This window comes from Monopterus albus, unplaced genomic scaffold (assembly GCF_001952655.1).
Source record: "Monopterus albus unplaced genomic scaffold, M_albus_1.0 scaffold12.1, whole genome shotgun sequence".
Lineage (NCBI taxonomy): Eukaryota > Metazoa > Chordata > Actinopteri > Synbranchiformes > Synbranchidae > Monopterus > Monopterus albus.
Window position 1 is genome coordinate 4,133,309 of NW_018127892.1, and position 20,376 is coordinate 4,153,684.

Genomic DNA, 20,376 nt, shown 5'->3' on the forward strand with positions numbered 1-20,376 from the left:
CTGGAATCCGTTATTTTTCATATAAAATAAATAGGACATTGAAATGAGCCGACCTCAGAAGCTGAGAGGCTTTATGTTTAATATTTTTGTTATGGCACACATGTAGCTACCAAACCACACTAGAGTTTTGTTGGTGAGGTCTCAGTTGTCTGCGCTCGGTGGGTCCGGAGGGGAGGGGAGGGTGGACAGTTGAGAATAGGTTGTCCTTGAGACATGACTGCCCGAGGGTTTCCCGTCTATATTCCTGGGATAGTCAAAGGCTTTAGTGTGCCTGTCTGACAAAGATGTTGGGTGTTTTTGTCAGAGCCGTGGTGAGTCTGTTGCTTTTACATATATTTTTAAGTGCGTAATAGCAAACGCGGTAACATTGCGCTTGGCTTTATGGCACCCGGCTGAGTGAAGGGGGGTGGGGCGACAGTGTGACGATATTAGGTTAAAATGTAACTCGTGTTTAACCACCATAGGCAGTCTAATGTCTGGTGTGCTATTTGTTTGTGGTGGCCTGTTATTGTAGACCCAGTGTGACATACTGCGTAACGTTAACATGGATGTAGAGCCGTTAGCTTAATGCGCATGCTGCAAGAAAAGAATATCTGAAAACACAGTCGTAGGTCTGTCCACTGCATAGTTCACCCTCTGTATTGTCACTGTTTATATATTTGTTGTGGCATGTATTGCTAATAGTACTCCTACAACAACACTGCAGCATACGGTTACCATAATTCTTTGTATTTTGAAAACGTCTACCGGAAGTTCTTTATCATATTCCTAAAAGCTTGACTTTAATTTCTCTTCATTAATGTGAACTTGTTATATCAGCTTTCATATTACATCTAATACTTATTAATTGCAAAAGCATTTTCAGATCTTATCAGCAGCCTATCTATATCAGATAACAGCTTGATATTGATGACCAGCAGTGAGCACAAACATGCACATGTTTGTTCCATGTGTGTTTGTTTTTGCTACCATGTCAAAGGTTCAGCTTTGTTCTATTTATAAGCTGGCAGAGGCTACACCAGTGGGACAGCTTAGCTTGTTTTGGTGTCAGTTTCCACAGACCAATTAATCTAACTGTAAAGTAGGCAATGCCTTTGAAATGTTCACAACACTGAATCCAGTTCTTACTTCAAGCCATTTGCATTGAGCCATTTACTATTTGAGGCTTGGATTGAGTACATTAAGTACTTGTTGATGCTTGGATTTGTGAGGCAGCTTTAGTCACCTCTGTAGTCCAGTGAATCTTCTGGTTCAACTAGTGAGATTAGTTACTTGTGAGATTAAATGTCAGTAAATAAATATTTTGCCTGCATTATTTTCCATGGAAGAGGACAGAGTTTGTGCTTATCAAGTCAGTGTCTCCTAGGTGCGGCCAGGCATGGTGAAGCCATGTCGTCTGGTCAGACTGGTAACACAGATCCCACAAAGGTCCCTAGTCCACCAGGAGGGTTTACCCAAGCTGCCTGTGCCACCCCTGAAGCAGACATGTGAGCGCTACCTGGCTGCTCTGGAGCCCATCGTCAGCGAGGAGGAGCTGGAGCACACCAGGAAGCTGGTGGAGGAGTTCCTCAAGGGTGGCGTCGGGGAAAGACTGCAAAAAGGCCTGGAGCGACAGGCACAGAAGACAGACAACTGGGTAGATATTTGTTTTATTTATCTTTTATGTAGCAGGGAGGACACAGCTTTGACCGAAATTAAATATGTCTCTATAATAAATAAACTATAGACAGTTTGCTAGGAACTAATACAACAAAACATCCAGATTAGAGCTATATTTTTGTATGCAGCATTGACTCTATATATGATGGACACGGCATCACCACTTCCCTCCACTATGCAGAAATTAAGCATCAGGAATATGGCAGCTGCCATCCATTTTATGCTGTCTGTTAATTTTGAGAGGATTTTTCAGTTTTGTTTTAGTCTTAGTTATTTCCTGAAAACTGTAGTTTGTTTCAATCACATTTTAGTCATTCTTTAACCTTAGTTTTAGTAAAGATTTAATTGGAGGAACTCAGTTTAAATTTTAGTCACAGGTTATACCTTTCATGATACTGTTATGGACTTTGTGAAGGATGCGTGAAAGATTACATGAACTGGGTATTCTGGGTATGCAACATAAAGAAGTGCAACTGGATGAACCCACACAATAATTTTTAACTTTACAGGCCATATTTATTTTCTGCAAGCCAGCAGTAGGCTAATTCTCCTCATACATTATAAGTAAACAGCCATGCTTAATGAAAACTCTGTCCTCTTTTTTTTTCCACTGTCCCCAATGTCTTCACCTTGCTCTGACAAGAGTTTGGTGGGCTAAAATATGAGCCAGCTTGAAAGCTAAGTTAATAGTTTAGGTTAAGGCACCCTAAACCCTACTAATGGTAAATGCAAATATAGCATTACTACTGAGAGGACTGCAGTGGCTAACATTAACTTTAAGTAACGTTAGCTTGTGAAAACCGGTGACACAGAGAGATAGTTCCATTCTGGGATCATTATTGCTGTTTTCAAAGGCAAAGCGGTCACTAAGACATAATATTTTCCTAACATTATATAGATGGCTAATATTATTTACCTTTTATTATTATTATTATTTACCTTGGTGTGTCATCACATGTCTTTTCAAGCTGGTGGCGTTTTTTCCATCCATCTTGAATTTACATGGCTGCCTATCCTCATTCTGGACAACACATTCCATCTTACTTTCAGAAGAAAAGTGTGTCCAAAGATTATCTCTCCTCTTTCCTCCCACCTGCTAGGCCACAGCTGAAAATGAGGCTGCCATGTCGCTCATCATTTTGTTGGACTTTAAGCAAGTATTTATGCTTGCTAACATGACACCAGCGGGTGGCTGGCTATAAGAGACCTGCCTCACTGGACAGATTCTCATCCAGTGAGAAAGATGCATGGACACAGAAAGGATTTGGATGAAGGATTGTTTGCCACATCAGAGCCAAAGATTTCATCTTCTCTTTATCCATCATGGTATTCTAAGCCAAGAGTTCTCCATAGTTTTTGTTCTAAATCATTTAAAACTAAAATTATCATTATAATTTAGTCATTTAATCCAAGGTTGTCAAGGAATACTTATCAAAATTCTTACTGACAAAATTTATTGAGTTTTTAATTTGCCTCATTCCCATCCACTAGTACAGAGGAGGTGGGATTTATGATCTTTCCTGCAACCAGCCACCAGGGGGCAATCAATTCTCTGGTGGCTTCACTTCTGAGAACTATCTTCCTGTCCACTGTTTATACAGTCAATGATATGCAGTAATTTATGCAAATGTACTATATTCTGCTGACTGACTAGTGCTGTGTTTATGTAGATGTCAGAATGTTGGATGCAGTCAGCCTATCTAGACTGCCGTATGCCGGTGGCAGTGTACACCAGCCCCGGGGTTGTGTTGCCACGCATGCACTTCCGAGATTGCCAAGGACAAATGAGGTGAGAGAGCAAGACCAATGTCTAGGACCAGCCACAGCTGTAAAGATGTTACTTGATCAAGCAGATCTCTAAGGAAACCTGTACTTCTAATGTGTGCTGTACATTTCAAGCTTCAAGTGTCAAATTATAAGCAGACTGAAAGTGTTTCATCCAACCTTTGCACAGGCTTCCCTTCACACGCTGGCTAGTTAAAGCGCCCTGGCCGCTTACAGAATTGCTCACTTGCTTTTTTATTACAGCTGTGACCCATGAATACAGTATCCCCGTAGAAAAATACTCCAATAAAGCCAGTGGTCGAGTGTTAGGTGTGCAGGGTACCGACACTGGAATGACATTTAGTTGTGAATATCTCCATTTGCCATTTACTAGGTAGTAATTGAATCTCATATTGTCTGCGACTCTTCATATGCACTTGGTTCATAACAACACAGCTGTGTCTCCCCCTGCAGATTTGCTGCCAAACTGATCACAGGAGTTTTGCAGTTTAAGAAAATGCTTGACACGTGAGTTTACCTGAAACTATAAACAAATATTATTCTGTTATAGCAGAAAGGTCCTTATCAACATGACGTGCAGCTGGTTTACAAAACAGCAAATGGTTAATGTGACGTACTGTGTCACAGTGATACCCTGCCTGTAGAGTACCTGTATGGGAAGCCACTGTGTATGGACCAGTATTACAAGATCCTGTCCTCCTGTCGTATCCCTGATCCAAAGAGAGATACTGTTGTAAATCACGCCACTGGGAAAACACCTCCCACTCACATCACTGTGGTCCACAACTTCCAGGTACTGTAGATGGCACTGCTGTTCTTTCCCTTCTTATATGTCTCAGTATTTTAGCTTGACATTTCAACAGAACCTAAGTTTATCACGTTAATGTCATTGGTGCAGTGGTCAATAACCTTGACCTGGATTTCCCCCCTAGTTCTTTGTCTTGGATGTGTACAACAGCGACGGAACCCCACTGACAGTGGACCAGATTTACATGCAGCTGGAGAAGATCTGGAACTCCTCTTTGCAGAGTAACAAGGAGCCTGTTGGCATCCTGACATCGCAGCACCGCAACACCTGGGGAAAAGCCTATAACAACCTCATAAAGGGTGACCAGAGGAGGGCTAAAAACTTTGTACCAGTTAGATTTGTTGTTTAATAGCAAAGCATTTTTGAGAGAAAATATGTTTCAGATGTTTAAAGCTGTCTTATCCGTCCTCAGATAAGACAAATAAGGAGTCCGTCCGGGCCATCCAGAAAAGTATCTTCACAGTTTGTTTGGATGCACCGATGCCACAGCTGTCAGATGAGCGGTACCTGAGCCGTGTGGCTGCACATATGCTACATGGTGGTGGAGCTCGCTGGAACAGCGGCAACCGCTGGTTTGATAAGACATTACAGGTCAGTTTGCGACCTGAGTTGACAATGTTTTATATTTTCTGGTGACAGTGGTTGAGAATTTGAATATCTTTGCAAATCATCCTCAGTTCATTGTTGGTGAAGACGGCACATGTGGACTGGTGTATGAACATGCACCTGCTGAGGGACCACCCATTGTGAATCTCATTGATCACGTTGTTAAATACATGTAAGTTTCAGTCCGTTTTTTTAATGAGTGTTTTCTCCGTTTTCATATTAACTTAAATTGACTGTTTGATGTTTTCTCAACAGGCAGAAATCTGAACTAGTCCGCTCCCCCATGATTCCCCTGCCCATGCCTCAGAAACTGCGCTTTAACATTACACCTGAGATCAAGAGAGACATTGAGAAAGCCAAACAAAATATGAACATGTATGCAAAGTGCAGTTACAGCCTGATCACTCTCAATACCTTAGCCTAAATGCCAGACAGTTTGCACCACTCACTCTTTTCTTGCTTTCATTAGAATGGTGCATGACTTAGATGTGAAGGTGCTTATGTTTTCTCATTTTGGAAAAAATGTGCCAAAGCAACATAAGCTGAGTCCAGATGCTTTTGTGCAAATGGCTCTTCAGCTTGCCTACTTCAGGTAAGAAATAACCTGTTTGTAGTTGAACACTATGCTGCACATAGACATTAAATGTATTATATATCTTTTGTTCACTGTTTTTGAATTCTAGGATGTATAATACATGCTGCTCTACCAATGAAAGTGCATCGTTACGGATGTTTAAATATGGGCGAACAGATGTAATCCGTACAACTACTACAGACTCGTTAAAATTTGTTCAGGCAATGCAAGACCCATTGAAACAGGTACTGTTAAACCCCTAGAGTTTCACAGTAAATGTACAGTTTAAGATGTCTGACTGAACAGTAAATAATGTCAACAGAACACAGAGAGGCTGGCACTTCTGCAGGAGGCCATTAAGACACATAAGGAGAACACATACAATGTGAGAGCTGGAGTTCAACAAAATAATTTTTTTCCCTGAAGATATCTGATTAAAGTCAGCCCTACACACTGAACTTTTGTTTTTTAGGCAATTCATGGACAAGCCATAGACAGACACCTCCTTCGATTGAAGCTACAGAGCATTGAAGACCTGACCTCCATGCCTGAGATATTCATGGATACCTCTTTTGCTGTGGCTCAGCATTATAATCTCTCCACCAGCCAGGTATATCTGTATCAAAAAAAACCAACAATATAATATTACCGACTGAATGTTTTTTTGTTGTTGTTGTTGTTGTTGTCCTATTTGTTTGTTTGCATATTTGTCCTCATCTCTGTGTCCAGGTTGGCTCCAAGACAGACTGTGTGATGTGCTTTGGTCCAGTGGTGCCAGATGGCTATGGAGTGTGTTACAATCCCATGGATGAGCACATCAACATCGCCGTGACGGCCTTCAACAGCTGTGAGGAGACGAACGCTGCCAGGTTTTCCCAGGCTGTAGAGGATGCTCTGTTGGACATGAGGGCTCTCCTGGAAGACACAGCTACAGCTGAGGAGTGATCCCCTACAGGAGCCTGGCATGATGTTTGTGTCCCAACGGGCTGCATGGGAGCTGGAACTGAACTGGCCCCAGTCGCTGGTAGAGGTGCACAATGTGCTGAGTGTGTTGGATCTGAGTGAAGACTGGTTATCGAAGGGTTGTATGAAGAAGAACATGTGACAGTCAGTGCAATGCTTTTGATGGAAACTTTATATTTTAATATATTATGTTAAGCTAAATGAATAATAATTTATTATAATAATAAATAATTTGCTGTTTGGAGTATAATCTAAATTTTTTTCTTTATACTCAACTAGTTCCTGGTCCACACTATCCTCACTTGACTTAAAGATTCAGAGTCCCTTGGCTTGTTTATTATTTATTTCAGATCAAAATAATTAGCACAGAGTTATGTAAAGCCTTTCTACTCAGCAGAATAGCAGTTAATGGCTGTTACAAAAGTGTAAGTAATGCAAACTAAAGAAATGTTAATCATATAGATCAAAACTTCCCTAAACTATTTAACACCTAGCATCATGGACGCATAAAGGAATATTCGGCTCTGAAGCTCCCGTTGGAATGCATGTAGTCTCCATGAAATTCAATCTCAGCCATATTTCCAGAGGAATGCCACAAAAACAGCTGATGGCCTTTAAAAACGTTGGTCTTTAAGACATCCATGTCCCGGATCTGAGCAAGGCACATAAAACAAAATCTTGTAATATTTATTATTACACTTGCAGTTTTTTTGCAGGAAATTGAAACAACAACAACACATGTTAAGAAGCTGCTCCACACCGTAATGTATGTAGACTGGGTATTGGTGCTGTTGAATCCTATGTGTAGGGCCTGGATTCTGATCTTCACCAGGGGAGGGGCGTTGATAAGCACGCGACAGGTGTGGTTGGTGTTGGGTGTAGTTGGATTTTCAAACACACCGCGGGGGGAAAAGAGCTGAATGTCACAATCTGGGGGCCAAAGACCAGGTATATTTAATCTTTGGTAAATGTATGGGTTAAACAAAATGTCACAAACACCTGTATAGTCAGATGTAGTCCAGTGCAACTGTCCAGCAATGACTGTTACATACAGATGTTAAGCTCAAAATGTTGAACATTTGTTGAGATCAGCCAGTATCGCCAGTCAGTCATTATTGTGCATGTTAAGTTTCACTGTGTTTTGAGCTTCACTGCATTAATTTCCAGACTTTTGTACTAGATCACATCTGACTGTGCAAATATGCACAGTCCTGCACATCTTTCTTAATACAGTTTGAACCTTTATATTGCATTAGGCTCCAACAGTGAGCTCAGATCACTGACAGTTGGATCCTCTTTCTTTAATCATCTTCCCATCTTTTGAGACAACATACAGAATCTTTTTTGGGCCTACTCATTAGTCCAACTCATCAGGTACAACTCATTAGTCCAGCTCTGTACACAGTGACTGTACCATACCATCTTACCCTGATGGTGGCTCTTCTTCATATTTTTCTGTGAACTGTAGGTGAGAACGACCCCATTCCCAGGGGTGAGCAGGTTTTGTCGCACCAGCAGGACGTTGGTTCTTGTGGTCAGTTCACTACTTGCTGCCAAATCACACTTCCTTATGAATGCCAGTCGATCAAAAAATGCCACATACTCCTCTGAAAGAATACATGAGCACAGTTGTAGACATTTATTTAGCTGCAGCTGTCATAGCGCCTATCACATATCATCCTGTACATATCTGATAAATCTTACTCTTTCTGCAGTTTAAGGAGCTAGATTCCACTTTAATGTGAATGACCTCATCCAGAGGTCGTCCTATGGATACTGTGCAGCGGCCAGTTATGTCTTTCAAATCCACCACGCCTGATTCTTCAAGTAGTAGCTGTCCACATGTACCTGAAAGAGAGCACACACTGTAATGCCAACCCTGCAGCTGCCTCCAGCTCCAACTGAGAATAGGTGCATAGTGTTTGTATGTACTAACTGGGTTTAGGTGTTGGGTTCACTGTTGTGGTGCTCTGTGGGATGGTTAGCGTCTGTGTTAGACTTGGAGAAAGACGGCTCTTGTGGAGATGTGGCCTATCTTTTTGACCCATACTGGGAGACAGGACAGGTCCCTCCTCTGTGAGGTTAGCTTTCACTTCAGTATGCGCTACAGTAGTGGTGTTAGTGGTGGCATCTGATGTGTGCATGCAGCCGCCCATGTAGCAGCCCTGGATGGTGATAGGTTTGGGTATGTGCATACAAAACAGTGGGCTGAGGGGCTCTGGCTTAGAGGGGCCCATGCAGGACACAGCTCTGGACTGGATCCCATATTCACAGGGTACTGAACACTGACAACACAACACAATGTCAGCAACATTATGCATAAGCAGACATGAAAACTGCATATCACACAAACAGTTTTCAAGTGGAAACAAGAAGGAGTTCAGAGTCCTTTTGGTGTTGGGTTAAAACGGTTCCTGAAGGGGCCACTCCAGCATTACCTCACAGCAATGGGCAAAAACGAAGGTAGACTTGATGTTCAGTGTAACACTGAAATGCTGGAATGATTGACATTTGTGTTTGAAAAATTGTTGTCCAAAAAAGAAATTAAAATAGCTATATCATTTTCTGTCACTCAGCTAAACATTGAATCAGCTAATTGTTTCACCTTTAATCTGATCGGATGTAATCTTCATATTCCAGTCCATTTGTCTGCTGTGAAATGTACCTGGCTCCATGGTGTCACCTCCCACCTGAAGGTGCAGACTTGGGCCAGGCAGGGCACTGTGGTGGCTGGTTTCACAGTTGTGCGGCAGTTTTCCTCTGGGACCATGCTCTCTTTGCCATGGACATACTGGACACAAGACACAAGTCTCTGAGCCACACCCAAATCACAGGACACAGAGCAGGGTGATGTTCTCAGAACCTTCCACCTGGACAAGTGACAGTGGTAGTGAGATGATCTTACTTTTTTTTAAAAATCCTCAGCTTTGTGTATGTATGTGTGTGATGTACTTTGCTGGGCAGCTGTGAGTGTTACATGACACCACTACAGCGGGCTTAGGAAAGCCACTGCACTCTGAATCCTCTACCACCTCCTCCTCCCCTTCTGTTTCTTGAGCACAGTACAGCACCCTGTTGGCCACCCCTCCTCCACAAGTTACACTGCAGACTCCTTGCTTAGAGCGCCACCTGGTTTTAAAAAAAAATTCTGCTCTCAGTTTTTTGAATCATTATTCCCAACAACATTGCTATCATTCCCCAAAACTATATATATACTACAAAATATGATACAAACACTTTGGTGCCTCACACAGGAGAGCAGGGAGATGTGTTGCAGGTCTCAGATTGGAAAGAGGGTTTGGTAGAAGCATCACAGTGGAAGTCGGGCACCCCCAGTCTCGTCTGGTGGTCCACACAGGAAAACCACACCTGCAGGGTTCCTGTGTAAGCATCAAGCCTTGGTTGACTTTATCTTGTGAGGATATCCTATGTAGCTCTTGAGATCAGGTGAGTATATTTTTTCACTTACCATTGCCACAGGTTTTTGAGCACTGGCTGATAACAGGGCTCCACACATACACAGGAGCTTGTCTAGTGTTTGGCAACAAACCAGACTTTAGCTGGGGTTGGTCCTGGTCAAGAAAACCAATGCTTAGACAGGTTTCACATTTTGAAATGAAAGTTAGATTTGAGTTATTTTCTACTTTACCTCTCCCTTAGATTCCCATCCAATGGGGCAGACATCTACCACACAGGGCACTGAATCAGGTGGTCGTGTTTGCTTTGAACAGAAGCTCTGATCCACTTCAACGTCCTGTCCATTTTCTGGCCGGACACACAACACGGTTTGCTTTGCTTCTCCTGGTCCACACACTGCTGAACATTTAGCTGGCTCTGATATACGCCACCTGTGAACACACATAAGTGGAGACAGAAACTCTATTTATTTAATAATTTCTAATACTGTTATTGTTAAAGGGAGCAAGATGATGCTAAAAATCTTCTGTGGTCACAGGATGTTTTTTGACCTATGCACACTATTTAATTAATACACCTAATGAGTAACAGTGTACTGTAGACCCTATACCTTGCAGGACAGTGTTGTAGGTTGCATTTTTCAACAACGTTTGGAGCTGTATCAGGTGGGCATTCAGAACTAGGAACTTTTACCACGATGGCTCCATGTTTCTGAACGCATGTTACAGGGCGCACTCTCTCTCCTCCGCCACAGGATGCACTACAAGGCCCAAATTTCCCAGTGTCCCACCTGTAAAACAGTGAATAATTCATGTTCAGCTGTATGTCTATGTCAGTCCTAAAGGAAAAGAACAGAGTTGAGTGTGAAGCTAACCTGGGGGGACAGGGGGAGAGCTGACAGGTTGTGTGCAGTGGTATGGCTGGAGGAGCTGTTTCACAGTTGTGTTCCTCCAAATGGTTGTTAGTGTCTTCATCTACACACACATATACATGCTTCTGTATACCTGCAATATGACATAATATGTATAAAAAGAACAACTAACTTTAGGAACATGTTCAACAAAATTATCCATGATTTTGCCTGTGATGTGGGGCAGTTTGTTACATTTCACATTTGACAACCTTGTGCATGGCTTTATTACATTCATTAATGGCAGAAGGTTTTACAAGACTATTGCAACTGTCCAAATAATACTTGTATGGGTTTAAGCTGTAGTTGAGATTGATACAGGAACAGCATGTGGATACAAAACAAACAGTCTTTGGATCTCAGTAGTCAAAGCCATTGTCTTCTAAAAGAGAAAAGCTACAGGAATAATGCACAGTCTTTGAATTTATAAGGGAAGGATAGGAAACATAACAGTAAGCAGTTTTTTTTTATATACTTTTCAGTGTGTTTTGTGACTAACGGTAACTTACCTGATCCACAGGAGACAGAGCAGGGTGTTGTAAAGACGACCCAGTTGCCTTTAGGTGTGTCTGTCATATCTCTGTTTCTGGTAGGTACATAGAACTCGTAACTAATGTTAGGATTTGTTTTCTCTCCATATTCTTTTCCATATCTGCGATAGACCTGCAAAGGAAAACAGTTGTAAATGTCAGAAGTTGTACACACGAGTCTCCAATTCATTTCTCCTGAATATTTCTTTAACATTGTTTTCATTATCTGTATATGTGAACCCTGAAGTGGTTCGTTAGCTACTCCTTCTCTCCTGACCTGTATGTGTATCTCCTCTTGCAGTGGTCCAGGCAGTAGCAGCTCCTCCATCTCTGGCAAGAGGTCAGGGGTCAGGTGGAGCCGGTACTCAAGGCCGTTATCATCCAGTGGGGAGGGGTGAGTCATATTCAGTGCCATACTGCCCATCCCGGACACAATGTACTGATCCCCAACCATTACAGCTGCGGACGCACATATCAAAAACAACTCCATGCTTTAACCCTCTTACAAGAACTGCAGAAATGGAAACTCTTATTAAGTAATAGCACACACCCATATGAGTGAAGAGAGGTGCCCTGTTGACAATATGAACTTGTGTAGCATTCACTGGCAGAGAGAGGAAGGTGGTGTACTCTGAAACAGAAATGATTGAATAACAAGCAGACACTACAGGTTGCAGTCATTACTAATTAATCTTTTTTGATCATTTTTAGTAAGTATTTTGTAAAATAAAAAAAAGTCAGAAAATAGTGAGAAGTGCTCATCATGATCCCAAATGTCAAGAATAAATCTTTTGTCTGACAGGCTAAATCTCAATTTACAGTCTTATAAAAAGTAAATTATCACATTTGAGAAGCAGGAGTCAGATAATGTTTGATACTTTTGCATAATAAGTTACTTAAAGACGACTGATCAATTATTAAAATTGTTCATGTTCTATCACTGAATGTGTTCAATAATTCTACACCGTTGTTTGCTACCTCTGGTCTGGCCACCAGTGTAGGAGTCAGAGTTCAAACTGCAGGACGATCCGTCTCCACCACACACTCCACACACATCCTTCAGTTTCCCAGAATGCAGCACACCATCACAGCCAAACAGCTGATCAGGGACAAACAGTAAATTTAAAAATGTGTAAGACTGAGTGTTAAAAAATGTGGGAAAGCATAAGATTGCATCTGCTCTCTGGCATATTTAGTCATCTCTACCTGGCATTTTCCTTTTAGACAGGCAGCTGTAGCACCAAAGGGAGTCACAGTGTCTGACTCACAGCGAGTGCCATCCACGAACTGAGAGCCACGGCTCACTATGAAGTTTTCTCCATCTGTCTGGCATATATATCTGCACTGTTCATCTCCTGGTTGTAATAAGAACAGTTTGCAGAAGTTTTAGAGATGTAGATTTAGTATGTGAAAAACATTCCACTTTTCCTTAGGCCCACCTTGTGTGAAGCCTACAGCAGGGATCCATGTGTAGAAAGAAGGAGTGTGTGGTTGTAAGTAGAGCGGGTGAAGGTCTGTTTGGGAACACTGCTCTGCCATAAAATCCATCTGGGTGTGCTCACATGGCTACAACAACAAGGTGGCAAGAAAAACAAGGACTGAATTAAAAAAACTTTTATGGCCTGATGATCATGTCTGAATCTGCCACTGACAGGTTTGCGCTTTAAATCCTAAACCATTAGGCATTCAGGGCAGAACATCTCTCCTTATCTAAAATTGATTTTGAGAATTGTTCACTCTGCCCCCAGCTCATGCTCTCACGTTTAAATGGCTTCTTTGCCCGTAATTCACTCCTTGAGTCGTTCCATCAGTGCTTAAGCTGCTGAGGAGCACAGGCTGCAAGCTACTACCAAAGGATCATTAAAATGTGGGACAGTTGTGGATAGAATGATCCACTCAGTAAATAGTACTGACCTATTGCATGGGTACCGACTGTAAACATAGCCAGTAAGAACTTACCTGCTGGTGACAAAGTTCAGCTTTGATATCCAGACCCTCACAGTCATTCCCTCCAAAAGAAGGTCTACAAATGAGGTGTGACAGTTACAAGATAAGTGCTGTCAATAATGATTTTGGGAGATCTTCCGCAATGTGTTTGACTGATGCTTGCATCGCATTTGATACCTGGGATTGTTGCATTGCCGGGTGCGGTGAGTGACGCCCCCACCACATGTTCGTGAGCAGAGGGAGAACTCAGACCAACTGGACCAGGAGCCATGCACCACAACAGAGGAACTGAGCTCATCTGGGGACACACAACGCCCCTTCAGACACCACTGCAAGAGACGTTTACACCTCATGAAAAACATGATTGGACCTACTTTTGGTAAATATTGACACCTGTGAGCATGATTGCACCGAAATGACTTGCTAATCACTGGGCAGTACCTGATTAGGTGCACACTCTGTCCCATCCAGCAGTGGAACTAGGAGACGTTTGCAGGAGCTGTTATCATCAGGTTTAATGTGACAGGACAGAACACGACAAAGGGGCTAATGGGAAGTAAAACAATATTAAAAACATGACGAGGAGTTTGGTATAACTGTTTTTTGATGTGAAATGCTACCAGGTGGCATCAGGCTGCTATTACTGGTGACATACCAGATCAGGATTGGTGAAAGAACAGGCTCTAGCGGTGCTACCAAAAGCTATTCGACACTGGTCATCAACTCCATAGTACAGACCAGGCTTCCAGTCTTGCAGGGAGCCTTCCATCGCAGGCAGGTCTTTTACACATTCAGCTTTCGCTTCACTAGGAACAACAGTTCATGTGACATCTTATTCCCCAGTCCAGACTACAGCAGATTTGTACCTCACGTGTAAACTACCTGCAGTTTATCACATTGAGATAATTAGGTTTTCCATATTTATTTTGTGAAAGGCTTCTAAAGAGTTTAAAAAATACATCAACCTCTCTCAAAATGTGAACTCAGTTCCACTAAGCTAATGTGAAATTTTTAAGATGTGACTTAGATAGATGAAATCCCCATTCAACACTGTCACAGCTGCATGATGAATGAGAGACATTTTCGTGCACAGCTGCTCTGAACAGGTTGGCCCACCTGAAGAATGTGAGCAGCTGCTGTCTGCTGCAGGGGGACCAGGTCAGATCCACACTGTTGTAGCCCCCATCAGAGGCCATCATGAACCCACTCCTGCTGCAAGTGTTTTGCACTCCATCATGGTTGATTCCAAAACTGGGTGAAATGAAGTATGGAGTAACAGACCCCCCCAAAACAGAAACCACTAATATGTTTTAGAAGTTGCAATGCAAACAGATTTTTGTATAACATAATATGTGTTAGTAACTGAATCTGTTTTACCTATGGCCAATTTCATGAGCAATGGTGATCCCCAGGTCAAAGCCTGTGTCCTCAGTAATTACACAGCTCCATTCACTGGAGCAAGCCCCACCCAGCTGTGCTACTCCCCTCACCTGCTTGTTTCCATCAGGCAACACCAGGTCGTACCTGTTTGTGATGGGAGGCATTAGAGTAATACACAGTTTGTTCATCATAAAATATTAAACATCTGGATAGAACGTATCCAGATACCTTGGCAAGGCAACATACCTTGTAATGTACAACAGGAGATCAGCATGTAATGGGTCTGTGTCATTGGAGGGGTTGATCCTTCTGCCCCAGTCACACACACTTCTAAGAGAAGAGGTGATGTTGGTAGACAGCTGGATCTCTGGCTAGAAGAGGGAACATAACAAAAAAAGGAAAGACACTGCTAATAAAACCAAAAATAATGTTACACACAGTCAAAGTCACTCTTGATAACAGCATTATCAATACCTATGAACGTTAGAACTACAGAAGACATATGGATTTTGGATCGCTGCATTAACTGAACTGACTCAAGATATGGCAGGGAGGCACTTACCTCTGGCTCTGACAGGATGACCATGCGGACCAGGTGCACCCGCATGTTGGCACCCAGGGTTATGTCTCTCAACAGCTCTGAGGCCTGGGTGGAAATTGGTGTATGAGTCATTTTAATATATTTTGGGATGAACCTAGGCTGCTTAGACAACCATTTTTTTCCTACCGTATACTGGTGCTCAGACTTACAATATTGAGGTTGGTGAGGATGTATCTTTCTGTGTCCTGCTTGTGGACCTGCTGGACATCAGGTCCTACGACTACCAGCAATTCCAGATGTGTGATATCAGGCAATTTAGCTGATCGATGCAGCTGTCCATTTACTGCTTACAAAGATAAAAGTCAAAACATATACTAGTAATTATTTATGTGTATAGTTCCTTTGTTCTAGATAAAGGCTCATATAGCTGAACTTAAAATATAACATGCATGATACACTGTCTTCATGCTGCCATAGAAACACATACCAGAGGCATCAGGAGAGGGAGCGATATCTCTTTCACTAGAGAAGTGTTGAAAAAGCTTTTGGAAGGAACAAACAACATTTAGCCCCTTTAGAAACAGCAGCTTTAAACCTGTGTAACTCTTTTGAACGCCATGCCCCAAACAGAGAATGAAAATACAAAGAATATTATAAGGCATTTATTTGTTTTAATGATCATCATTTAAATTCAGTAAAACACAGTTATGACTCTCAGGTTGCAAGTTTTCACAGGACAATAAACAGTTTGAAGTTGAAGAGTTCAATGTACTTTGCAGAAGTTCAGAGCAATGCAACCGCTAACCGCAGCACTCCTTTTTTCACCTGCAGCTTTCCACCTACCCCTTCCAATGGAGATCTCATTAGAGTGTTGAAGACAGGTCGCAGCAACAGCAGACAGAGCAGAGACGTAAAAACCATGTTTCCCCTCTTCCTGTGCCTCAGCTTGCTTTGCTTTAACACGAGGACAATATGTGATCCTCCTACTATGGCAGGACAGAGCCCAGCCAAGAGGGTACGAGTAACATGACTTTATGTAAACAGCAGGGGCAAAGTAGATGAGTGACACAAGTCATTTGCCTAGATTTTTGCAACAGTGGGACCAAGGGGACGGCTCTCATTAGTTTTTTGGTAGTTTTTTTTTTTAATCTGCTATGACTAATTTGTGTCAATGCTCACCTCCCGTCACTGAGCTATGAAGACTTTTTAATGATGAGAGAATCAGTGATGGCACCTGCAAGCTTTATTTAGTACATAAAATCCACCTTTTGGCACCCAACCAAATTTATAATTAGGCAATTCACAGCTGCAAATTACTGCTGAATTCGTCCTTATTATCATAAATAATTGCGAGTTGTAGTTGCCTATGATAGCCATTAGAGGGCAGACACGATCCTGTGGATGGACAAAGAAAGTGGGAGAGAACAGGAGCATGCACACACTCCTCCTCAAAACAAAATAACATCCCTTATATTCAGGACAGATATAAAACCTAATTGTTTATTTGGAAGGCATTAAAGCTAGAATTCAGTAGGTCTTAATAATACTAATTTTATATATTATATTTTGAATTATTTCCCCCCTTTACTACTTTATTTGGACCAGATGAATGACTTTACTCAGTAGATACAACTATTAGTAGGCCTAGTATTTTTATTTGTTTGTTTATAATTATGTGGCAAGGACATAATTTTAAATAAAACATAAGGATATATTACTTTCTATGATGATTAAAAATACAGTAAAACTAGGCTTGCATCAAACCTCTGACATTGTGCTGCCTTGCTTTGTGAATTCATTTTATTGCATAATAGGCTACATTTCCTCCTACTATGATAATGATGCAGATGTCCAGAAATAGCCAGAATGGATTCAACATTTCAGATAAACTCTACGATGTTTCACAATACCACAGAAAGTGTTTGACCCTCCCCCACCCCATCCACCTTTCTGAGGCATTACAATTTGTCTCCATAAAGCTAGGATTCAAGCCCCATCTGCTATCATCTGTCAGATAGCTGCTTTTTGTTCATCTGAATTAACAGCAGTACGAGATGCTGAACTGTGTTTTGTTGCCTTGTACTTGTACATGGGTAATGACAATAAAGTTGAATCTAATCTAATCTACACCACTGTAGACACTCCACTAAAACCTCAGTGTCCAGCTGGATTTACTAAGCACAACAGATTGTGGAAAGTGTTGCTAGATGCTCATGCCCATGTCTACTCAGAGGAGGGTAAGGACAGTATGTTTATCAGGTCATAAATTATATATCTAGCCATATGGAATACTGAAGTTGGCATAACAAATGATGCCTCAGGAAGTGTTGTTTGGTTGCAGACAAGGAGGAAGCTGAATGAAGCTAAACACAGAAAACTGGTGATCTCTAGTATTCTGTTTGATAGATAAAACTGTATTCATGCTGTCCCATTTCTTTCAATTTTATTGTAAAAAGCTATCAATATCATCCAACCCCCCAAGTGGATGCTGCTTTTTACAACCTTTTTGGAAAGATATTTGCTTAACTAGACTTTGTATTGCAAAGCCCAACCTCTCAGCATTTCATTTTGAGATGCATTTATGTAGAGTAGCTCAGGCTTGTAGATGAAAGGATTCTTGTTCATCTGCTGCTCTCTGTCATTCCCTCCATCTGTCTCAGTGCTGTGAAAGATTCATGTGTGCAAGAAACTATAAAGGTTTGCCTTCCTTTTTTATGATGACCTATCATCTGAACTCCATCCATTGATGCTAGAATTTAACTTTTTTGAAAGAAAATCACAAGGATGGACCTTATCAATTGTCACTTTGGTTATATCTAGCTCACTTTTCATGTCTGACCCCCTTAAGCTGTGTTTCTGTTCAAAGTTAAGTACTGTACTAGCTATTTATAAAACTGCCAGAGAGATAGGTCTGATGTTGATTTAAAGTTACAGCCATATATATGTAAAAACAACCACCAAACTGCCTCACAGTATCTGTTTTTCAAATACATGGATGTTTCTTTCATTCATTATGTGTTTTCTTTATGTAGGAGTGACTCTGTTTTTAAATTGTGATATTAGAAAATCAGTAAACTCTAGTATATTTCCTCCTGCCCATAGAGTTTTTAATATGTTCTTGTGTTTTCTTTGCTAATTAAGACAAATATTGTGTTGATGGTATACTTATCAGTTCCAAAATGACAACTTCTCAACTTGTAATTCGGTACTGAGGCTGCTGAAACTCAGCAGCATTACAGAATATAAGGAAATTTTCCAGCCAGTGGATTACCTCCAGTAGTCCTCCAGCTGTTTTAGCACGTGTCATCATTACCACGCGATGCAAAGACACCACAGGGGTATCTAATGATGCCCCTGCACTGTTGATGAATATACTGTATCAGCTATTTTCAGTGTTTGATAGTTTACATTAGTCTGCAAAGGAAATTCCACACTTTCTAATGTAAATGATTATCAGACACTAGAAAGAAGAATGGTATTTAGATGCAACTGTGATATATTTCAGTCTGGATGGTTAGAAACACCGTTTTTACGATACATAAGAGAGGGCTAACTTAACATCTGTTGCATTTCCCCCTGTGACTTTTATCAGCAGTACAGCTGTAAACAAAGTTTGTATAAATTATATTTTGAGGTAATACTAATAAAAAAAACTTGGTATCAAAAAACAGCTTTAATTTATGCCTTATATTGGACTAAATTGTCTTCCTTTTGCTTTGTCCTCTGTTGCTTGTGCATAGCCTTGTTCCCTCCTATGACCTTACTGTAACTGCAGTTGCCTGCAATAAGGAACTGCAGAGAAGGGAACTGAATACTAAGCTGGCCAAGTCAGACAGCCACATATATCCATCTCAAATGACAAGAAGGCTCCTATCAGGCTATAGAATGATGCTGTAGCAGTTGTTAATGGACAACTCCTATGACTGAACATCTGTTGGCATGCTGCTGATGGGAGCTGAATATTAATAAGCTGCACATAGAAAGCCCTAACTGCAAGGTTTGAACTCAAGCATGAGTAGCGTGAGTAACAAGCATATATAACAAATGTGATAAATAAAGACTCGAGGGAAAAATGACTTGTCCTTGCATCCTTCATGTAGCCAAAAAGCAACCATAATATATGTAAAGACTGCAGAACAGTGATCTTTTACTTCAAACCAAGTTGATTTTCTTTCCTTCTCCTTTAGAAAAGATGGTAGTATATGTGAAATATTTTTCCCTCATCCCCCATATTCCACTGTTTCTCAGCTGTTTTCCAAATCAATAATTAAAGTAGGCCAAGTTTGGACAGACTTGACCTGAATTTTGCAGGCTTTTGCTGCTTGTTCAATTTGACATCCAACCCTAAAGGGTTTAGTCTTGTATTCTAGTCTAAGACTTAAGAGACCTTACAAATCTTTGGCACACTAGCTTCAAAAACAACTACTGTATGGCTTCAAACTTTGAAGTGAGACAAAACACTTAAAAGACATACTTAAATCTTAGACATGACAATGTGTTTACTTGTAATTTAGAAATTTTGTGGCTTTGAAGGAAGCGTTTTAAAATCTGATTAAATAACTTGTCATGTCATTCACATTTTTATCATAAAGTCTGTGCTAAGACCTTGGTGGTGGACTTTGACAGATCTGGTTATTTACCATACATGGTCTAACAAAACAGTGTTGAGTTGCATCATGGGAATGGTAGTGTTTTAGTGCTTGACCCTTGCTAAAGACAGATAAAGTCAGGGTATCTTGGCCTCTGCTTTAACTGTTAACATTGTGTCAGTCTACATTTCTTATGAGTCCCCTAACGTAATAACAATGTATTGCCAAGATATCACAGGGCCCCTTTCTTCTCAGCAATAAATATAACCTAAATATTAGCCTCTATCTTAATTTCAGTGTTATAGCCTACTGCATTTTAACTACACGTGTATTATGAGTTTGGACATTTATTTCATTAATACAGTCCTAGACACATCACATAAGAATAATACAGTTTGGAAACCAAGCTACACACTGGTGCAGTGGTTAGCCAATAAAAAAGATATAGTAACGTTAAATATAATGAAAAGGCCATTATTTATGAGCTATTCACCCCCATTCGAAGTACTATCTCAGTCATTATAGCTAACTAACAGTGTTATCTTTCAGTTAAAGCAGGGCATAAAAAATATACAGTGGAATAGCTTTGCAAGTTTTACAAAGAGTAACCAAAACCCGCGGTATCCAGAATATGGGTCAAAAAGTGAGTCTGAGCAGACTAACTCCT

At 41.0% G+C, this 20,376-nt stretch overlaps 2 protein-coding genes across 4 annotated transcripts; one reads left to right on the plus strand and one right to left on the minus strand.

Moving 5' to 3' along the window:
• Positions 1 to 149: 149 nt before the first annotated feature.
• Positions 150 to 6,576, plus strand: LOC109954906 (carnitine O-acetyltransferase). Of its 3 annotated transcripts, none has more exons than XM_020590569.1 (14): positions 151 to 311; positions 1,367 to 1,636; positions 3,330 to 3,448; positions 3,898 to 3,951; positions 4,072 to 4,237; positions 4,377 to 4,551; positions 4,665 to 4,843; positions 4,930 to 5,030; positions 5,114 to 5,233; positions 5,328 to 5,450; positions 5,542 to 5,677; positions 5,755 to 5,817; positions 5,905 to 6,042; positions 6,162 to 6,575. In XM_020590569.1, exons 1-14 carry the CDS (start codon positions 285 to 287, stop codon positions 6,375 to 6,377), a joined length of 1,887 nt encoding a protein of 628 aa, XP_020446225.1. In that variant the 5' UTR covers positions 151 to 284; the 3' UTR covers positions 6,378 to 6,575. The 3 variants fall into 3 exon arrangements, with proteins under 3 accessions (XP_020446227.1, XP_020446225.1, XP_020446226.1); XM_020590570.1 differs by lacking the exon at positions 151 to 311 and adding an exon at positions 379 to 611; XM_020590571.1 differs by lacking the exon at positions 5,755 to 5,817 and having other exon boundaries at positions 150 to 311; positions 6,162 to 6,576.
• A 133-nt stretch (positions 6,577 to 6,709) lies between these two features.
• adamts13 (ADAM metallopeptidase with thrombospondin type 1 motif, 13) lies at positions 6,710 to 16,041 on the minus strand. Its single transcript, XM_020590423.1, has 29 exons — positions 15,964 to 16,041; positions 15,608 to 15,662; positions 15,330 to 15,463; positions 15,142 to 15,225; positions 14,826 to 14,950; positions 14,577 to 14,723; positions 14,316 to 14,450; positions 13,855 to 14,005; positions 13,641 to 13,745; positions 13,377 to 13,528; positions 13,212 to 13,275; positions 12,692 to 12,818; positions 12,459 to 12,607; positions 12,231 to 12,351; positions 11,803 to 11,916; positions 11,530 to 11,711; positions 11,134 to 11,385; positions 10,687 to 10,850; positions 10,423 to 10,602; positions 10,045 to 10,243; positions 9,865 to 9,967; positions 9,646 to 9,775; positions 9,348 to 9,524; positions 9,061 to 9,265; positions 8,332 to 8,680; positions 8,100 to 8,243; positions 7,823 to 8,002; positions 7,156 to 7,325; positions 6,710 to 7,047 (listed from the first exon to the last, which is right to left on the minus strand). The coding sequence occupies exons 1-29, from the start codon at positions 16,039 to 16,041 to the stop codon at positions 6,892 to 6,894; spliced, it is 4,332 nt and encodes a 1,443-aa protein (XP_020446079.1). The 3' UTR covers positions 6,710 to 6,891.
• Positions 16,042 to 20,376: the final 4,335 nt, after the last annotated feature.

Coding starts and splice junctions, on each gene's coding strand:
- LOC109954906 (XM_020590569.1), top strand. CDS start 285: ATGTTGGGTGTTTTTGTCAGAGCCGTG. Junction 4,238..4,376: donor CTGTGGTCCACAACTTCCAG/GTACTGTAGATG, acceptor TTTCCCCCCTAG/TTCTTTGTCTTGGATGTGTA. Junction 4,552..4,664: donor CTATAACAACCTCATAAAGG/GTGACCAGAGGA, acceptor ATCCGTCCTCAG/ATAAGACAAATAAGGAGTCC.
- adamts13 (XM_020590423.1), bottom strand. CDS start 16,041: ATGGTTTTTACGTCTCTGCTCTGTCTGCTGTTGCTGCGACCTGTCTTC. Junction 13,276..13,376: donor CGGCAATGCAACAATCCCAG/GTATCAAATGCG, acceptor CCTCATTTGTAG/ACCTTCTTTTGGAGGGAATG. Junction 11,712..11,802: donor ACCTCTCTTCACTCATATGG/GTGTGTGCTATT, acceptor GTGCGTCCGCAG/CTGTAATGGTTGGGGATCAG.